The sequence below is a fragment of the Solanum verrucosum genome, unplaced genomic scaffold (assembly GCF_900185275.1).
Source record: "Solanum verrucosum unplaced genomic scaffold, falcon-dt-bn FXZP01000257.1, whole genome shotgun sequence".
NCBI lineage: Eukaryota > Viridiplantae > Streptophyta > Magnoliopsida > Solanales > Solanaceae > Solanum > Solanum verrucosum.
Genome location: NW_026020539.1, coordinates 819795 through 826788, shown reverse-complemented (window position 1 = coordinate 826788; position 6994 = coordinate 819795). Strand labels below are relative to the sequence as shown.

The window sequence follows — 6994 nt, the reverse complement described above, 5'->3', positions numbered from 1 at the left end:
CAAAGTATGATAATTATTACCATTCAAACAAACCATCTTGCTCATATTTGACTCCATCATGCAAATAGATGATTAACAACAACCCAATGCTCTGATACCACTTTGTTGGGAAAGGCAAGCACAACATAAATGTGGACGACAGGACAATAGCGAAAGAAAACCCAAGTCAAAACTTTCCCTTCTATTTGAACCAAGAGAAGACAAAATAATGCAAGAATAAAACTGTTTGGGCAGCAAACAAATCAACCAAGCAAGAAAAATAAATCAACACATGAGACACCAAAGTTTAACATGGAAAACCTCTTTGGTGTGAAGAGTAAAAACCACAAGGCTAAAGCTCCACAATAATCAACAAGAGATACAAAAGTGTTCTCCAAAATGGTCACCAACAAAGTGCTATCAGAGCAACACAACTACAAGATAGCACCAAAAACTAGAGAAATAAAAGAAGCAAAAACACCAAACCCGCAGCTACTGTTCATGAGCTAAAATTTGGAGCTACAGAACTCCACATCACCCTCTCTCAGTTCCCAATCAAAGATTAAGTTGAAAAGAACAAGCTGTTCAAAAATCAGCAAAATCGGACAAGAAACGAAGCAGGAATCGCGATTTGAAATTGGCTGCAAAGGCTTGTGCGAAAATCTGCACTTTCTCACTTTTCTCTCTATATGGCTGCTCTCAATCTCTTGTCATACCTCTCAAAATAAGACCTAAAAGAAAGTCTTATGTATGCACCATAATATTGGGCTTATGGGCAAAGTGGACTAGTCAAATTTGGACTAAATTTATCCACATAGGAAAGGAAGGAAGACCCAAAACCTTGAACTTTTATTTATCCACATAGAAAAGGAAAAAAGCTCAAAACTCAACAAAATCAAATACTCACCAACATGGTAAAAGTTATAGTAGTCAATTGATCAATCAATTGAGTATTAATCTGTTAATTCTTGGAAGTCAATGGAATAATTAATAACTAAAAAAATAAGAATAAATAATGTTCTTTAATTTCTTTATCATTTTAGTTACTTTTAATAACAAGAGAATAGCAAATATGTGGATTAGGAGGGCATGCTGAATAGGTTAGATAGTTAGAAATTAGAATAATTTTAAAATGTTTATTTAAAAACAGGTACATTTCTATATTTAAAATTTCATGAATTTTATATATTTATAGTTTATTTTAGATTATATGTTTAAATGCTATTTTTTCTTTCTTAAATTTCATATTTAACTAAATACCATCGGATCAACGGACATCTCAATTTACTTACTAGTTACTACAACCAAAAAAACATCACATATTAGGATTTAGGAAACATGATATTCAACCTGTTAGAATCGTTAATACATCGGCATAAAAGATTCCCAAAATTTAACCTCCCACGTATAATTTAGAGCCTGTTTAGTATCGCTGTTAAAAAACTATTTATTAATAGAAACATTTAAAAAAAATAGTTTTTTAGGAAAATGCTTTTAGAAAATAACAATTTGTATTTGACTGATTCATTTGGAAAGTGTTTTTCATAAGCAAATTGAGTTTGATTAATCTTTTTAAAAAGTATTTTTAAGAGTCAAATTACGAAAAATGTCAAGCATTAATGTACCTTTAATATTAAGATTATTTTATAGAGAGAAACTATTTTAAATAAATATACAAATTTTCAATCAATATAACACATTTTTTGGGAGGGCTGAAATCTATATTTGTTAGTATTTTTTTTTTCTTTTTTCTAATCTTGCAAAAATATTTTTGTTACCTTCTTTTCTAATTCTGCAAAATAGTATGTAAATCGATATATGAAATATAAAATAATAATATATAAATTAATGACAATAACTTAATTGTCACTAAATATGTATTTTTAGTGGCAGTTAACACTCTTTGTAAATATCCCTAAATCCTATAACGACATTAGATCAAATGACAATTTATTAATGTCGGCAAAAATTTTAACACTCTTTGTTAATGTGTATATTTATTGTCATTTAAAACTATTTTTGTTGTAGTTTGATAATCAAACAAAAATTAGTGCTCTAATATTGAACAAAGTATTTTTCTAATTGATTACCCAAACATAAATTGCTGTTCTCTAAAATTATTTTTTCGAAAAATACATCTGATTAAATTACTTGTCAAAATAAGTAGATGTTGAAAGCCTAGCAAAAAATGGTGCAATTTATATACAATGACATTGAATATTTTTTTACACTATAAACATAATTTAATTTTTAGTAACAAATATATTTTTCATGTTATTATGGACAATTAAATGTAATATTGGTAAAGTCATAGTTGTATCATGTATGGTAAGTATAGGAGTTGAAGAAGCAAAGGTTGTAAAAGGGTTGAAATTATGGTGCACTAGCAGCCATAGGAGTAGAACTCATCAATACATAACTTTTATTTTACTTGATGAGAATTGCAATCACCTTTTGATAAAGCAAAAGCAAGAGAAAAGTAAAGAAGGAAAGGGAAAACATAAAGGAGGAGGAAAAAATAATAAAGGAAAGCTAATAAGAGTAATAAAGAAAAAGGAGGGATAGAAAGACAAAGGTTCTCAAAACTCCATCATTCAAAATTCTCTTTCTTCTCTCTTTCTCTCTCTCTCTCTCTCTCTCTCCTCCTCCTCCTCCAAGTATAGCTACCCTTTTATGTATCTTTCCTCTACTTAATCAAGAGTAAGAAAGACCTCTCAAAGTTTCTCCAAAAAAAAAAAAAAAAAAAACAAGACTTGAGGAAAAAATATTATTGGAAAGAAGAAGATATGAAATAAATAAGAAAGAGAAAGTTAGCTAAGTTTGGAAAGAAAATGAATAGAGGTGATGTTATGGAGAAATCACCAGTACAACAAATTATGGGTGGAAGCCCTAACTGGTGGAACATGATGAATAATATGAGGCCTCCCATATCATCATCTCAACAAGCTGTTACTGCTGCTGCTACTACTCATCATGTTCCTTCCTTGTTGCCTCCTAATAATCATTTTCCTCATTTCTCTTCTTCACTAATTCCCATGTCATCTACTGCTGCTTCATGGAATGATAGTAACCAAAATCAGCTACCTGAATCGTGGAGCCAATTACTTGTGTAAATATTCCGATCTTGATTTTCATTGAAGACTTTTATATTGACTTGTTTGAAACTGATTTTGATTTTCATGTTTTTTTAAGTAAAAGTAGTGTTGGTATAATTAATTGTTTGTGTTTGATGTGTGGTCTATGAATAGAGGTGGGTTGGTGGGAGAAGAAGACAAGTCAGTACATATGCAGGTGAAGAAATTGGAGAACAATTGGGATGAACAGACGTTCCTGAACCAACCTGATTCTGTTATAGACGTTAACCAAAAGGATGTCGGAAATAGCTATAATATGTATGAAGATGGAAATAATGTGGAGTTCCATCACCAAACTGCAGAATTAGCTGCTAAACCAACTTGGTCAGCACAGATGATACCAGTCTCATCTCCCAAGTCTTGTGTTACAACTTTGAGCAGCAACATGCTTGATTTTTCTAACAAAAACTCACACCCAACTCCAGATCATTCATCTGAGGTATATATTCATACTAGTTTGATATGATTGTTAGATTAGGAATGACTAATTGTTTCTTTTGTTTGCCTTTTTCCAAAGTGCAACAGCAGAGCACCAAATAAGAAGGCTAGGGTTCAACCATCTTCAACTCAGTCCACCTTCAAGGTAAATAATTATAATTAGTAAAAATCAAACTTTTTCTTTTTCTCCATCTCTTTCTCATTTTTGTCACAACACTCTTGTCTTTCTTGATTGTCTTAACCTTCAAAAATGGTGATTCTTTTTTTCTTTTCCATACAATATATGTCACCAAAGACATGTAAATTTTTGTGGTTTGTAAACAGGTGAGAAAGGAAAAATTAGGGGACAGAATAACAGCTCTTCACCAACTTGTCTCCCCATTTGGGAAGGTAAGCTTTACCCAATTAATTAACATAACTAATTAATTACCTTTTAAGTGTGGAATTATCACACAATAATATGTATTTTCAGCTTTAAAAGAAATAACTTCTTTATACTCCTATAAAGCTGTCTTCATCTTTCTCCTTTTATCCTTTAGGGTTTTCACTTTACAGTTTCTTTACTCATTTTTTTAAAAAAAAAAAACTTAAAGAGTGTTTTTGGTACAGACGAAAATATTTTTTTTCAATATTTTCAAGTTTTGTTGGCCAAAAATGTTTTTTCTAGGAAAATAAATTATTGTTAATCAAAATAGGAAAAATTACTAGATAGATTAGTGCCATATGCAAATTCAATATCTCATCTCCACCCGCCAAACACCCCTAATCCCTCCTTATGACGATGCCAAACCATCACCCCGGAACCCCTATAGTGTTTTGCTAGATTATATAAAAAAAATTTGAGATAATATTTATCAAATATTAGTAAATAAGTAAGAAAATTGATTTGTTTTAGGGGGAATATTTTGGTGGGTACAAAACATACCCTAAATTACTAAATTTTTTGCAGACTGACACAGCTTCTGTCCTGTTAGAAGCAATTGGGTACGTCAGATTCCTGCAGAGCCAAATTGAGGTGACATTTCTTGTGTCTTTCATTTTCCCAAACTACCATGAAACACATAAGTAATGGAATATATAAGATTGAAAAATAAAATGAGTTTTAGTTTTTGTAAAAATATATTCCAATTTCTCTTTTAATTGCAGGCCCTTAGCTTGCCTTACCTAGGTAGTGGATCAGGAAATATGAGGCGCCAGCAATCTGTAAGATTCTCAATTTTCCCATTTTTTAAACTTTATTCTTTCTCCTAAACTAACCTTTAAACTACACATATTATTTTATGTACATATTCTTTCTTGAAATAACATACTCCCTGTCCTAATTTATGCAACTTACTTTTCTTTTTAGTTAGTCCCAAAAAGAATAATAAATTTCTATATTAAGTAACAATATAACTATAAAAAATATATATTTTATCCTTAATGAAATGATTTACAGCCACACAAATTTCTATCATTCATTTTGAACCATAAATTTTAAAAGTCTTCATTTCTTTCTTAAACTGTGTGGCGAGTCAAACTACCTCACATCAAATAGAACGGAGGAAGTAGTATACATGACCCCTACACACACAAAAATACACAAATATAAACATATCATAATTTTTAAAAATATGAATTGTTAACTATTGAACTTTCTAAATACATAAGTTTTATATTGAAGCATTACGAATAAAGCTAGTAGAAATTCGTAAAATCGATGTCGGCTTACTTTCACGATTCAGCTTGTAGCCATATCTATTACTCCGTTTTTAAAAAATGATCTTCTTTCCTTTTGGTCTATTTAAAAAATAATAACTTTTTAGGCAATATTTTAATTTTAACTTTCTACGTGACATGTTTAAGGCCATAAAATTAAAAGACATTTTGATATATTTGATATAACTTTAACTTCAAAACACAAGATTAAAAAATCTTCTTATATCATCAAACTTTGTGTCGAATCAAACTAGATTATTCTTTTTTACACGGAGGGAGTCCATTTTTAAAACTATAACAACATTCAAAATGCACATTCCCTCTATCCCAATTTAAATAACTCACTTTATTTTTTAGTCAATTCAAGAAAGAATAACTCATTTTTATATTTAGTATAATATTTTAACTTTAAAATATTTATTTTATGAAATGATTTATAGCTACACAAATAATTATCACTTATTTTAAGTCACAAAATTTAATTTTTCTTTTTTAAAAAAGTTATATCAAATCAAACTATATCATATAAAATGAATGGAGAGTTGTTTAATTAGTTTGACGAAGGATGTGAGATAACATTCCCAAGTATATATCCGTCGGTAATGCTATAGGTGGGGCCGTGGGCGGACCACTGTAATGCATGTGATATCTGTGGTCTATAATATATGAGGCATATGGCATGTGAAATTCAATTAATATTAATATAATATACAGTTATTGCATTTATTGATTAATGATTATTATTTGCTTTACAGGTTCATGAGAGAAATAGTTTATTTCCCGAAGACCCTGGTCAGGTGTATATTCTTTATTTCCCTTTAATTTGTATCACGACATACCATATTTACGTATAATAATAATAATAGCTACCATCCGAGCATTCAAATGACACTAGTGACAAAAATGGTGTTGTTAACTATTTTTTCAATTTAATGCAGCTATCCAATGACAACTGCCTGAAAAGGAAGGCAAATAGTGAGCAGGTAGTTGTTTTATATATGTGTTCAAACAATTACAGCTTGTTCCTTCTTTCAACAGACAATCTCTAATTCTTGTATTTGAATGAAGGATTATCAAGAAGAAGAGAAAAAGGATCTGCGGAGTAGAGGTTTGTGTCTAGTTCCGCTATCATGCACACTGCAAGTTGGGAGTGACAATGGAGCAGATTACTGGGCTCCCGCATTCGGAGGAGGTTTCCGGTGAATGGTCACATTAATTTAACAAGATAAAAAAAACCAAGTTAAGTGCTAGCTAGCTATAACATCATGATCACTCAATCTGCCAAAAGTCTAAGGTTGATTGCTTATGATGCTATACATTTTCTGCTGTAATATTATTTAGTCATGCTTTCAATTTCTCTTTACAACTTAGTAACTATGCTATGCTTTTTCCCCTTTCGTTCGGCAACTACTCGTACAATGTATATGCCATTCCTCTACCATAAGTATTCATTTTTGTGCTCACCATGCATGTTTTCTCCTATTCCCTCTCATCATTTGGTGAAATTAATTTTTAATAGGAAGGTGAGTTGTGGTGGATATAGATAAATATAATATAGTGACTGAGATTTGAACTTGAAACTTCAAGATAAATTTTCAGCTCCTAAACTACTGAGTCAACGTCTATCCTTATGTTCAAGGGATTCACAGTCAATATATGTGGAATATCACAAACTTTTTTTTTTTAATAGAAGCCATTGTTGAAAGTAATTTTATTTTAATGAATTATGTTTCTTGGTGCCAAAG

At 30.5% G+C, this 6994-nt stretch overlaps 1 protein-coding gene across 1 annotated transcript; it reads left to right on the top strand.

The window, feature by feature from the left end:
• The first annotated feature begins 2442 nt into the window (after positions 1-2442).
• Positions 2443-6712, top strand: LOC125809971 (transcription factor bHLH68-like). The gene is made up of 9 exons (XM_049489497.1): positions 2443-3088; positions 3228-3552; positions 3631-3696; positions 3876-3941; positions 4501-4566; positions 4698-4754; positions 6005-6046; positions 6188-6232; positions 6318-6712. Exons 1-9 carry the CDS (start codon positions 2811-2813, stop codon positions 6450-6452), a joined length of 1080 nt encoding a protein of 359 aa, XP_049345454.1. The 5' UTR covers positions 2443-2810; the 3' UTR covers positions 6453-6712.
• Positions 6713-6994: the final 282 nt, after the last annotated feature.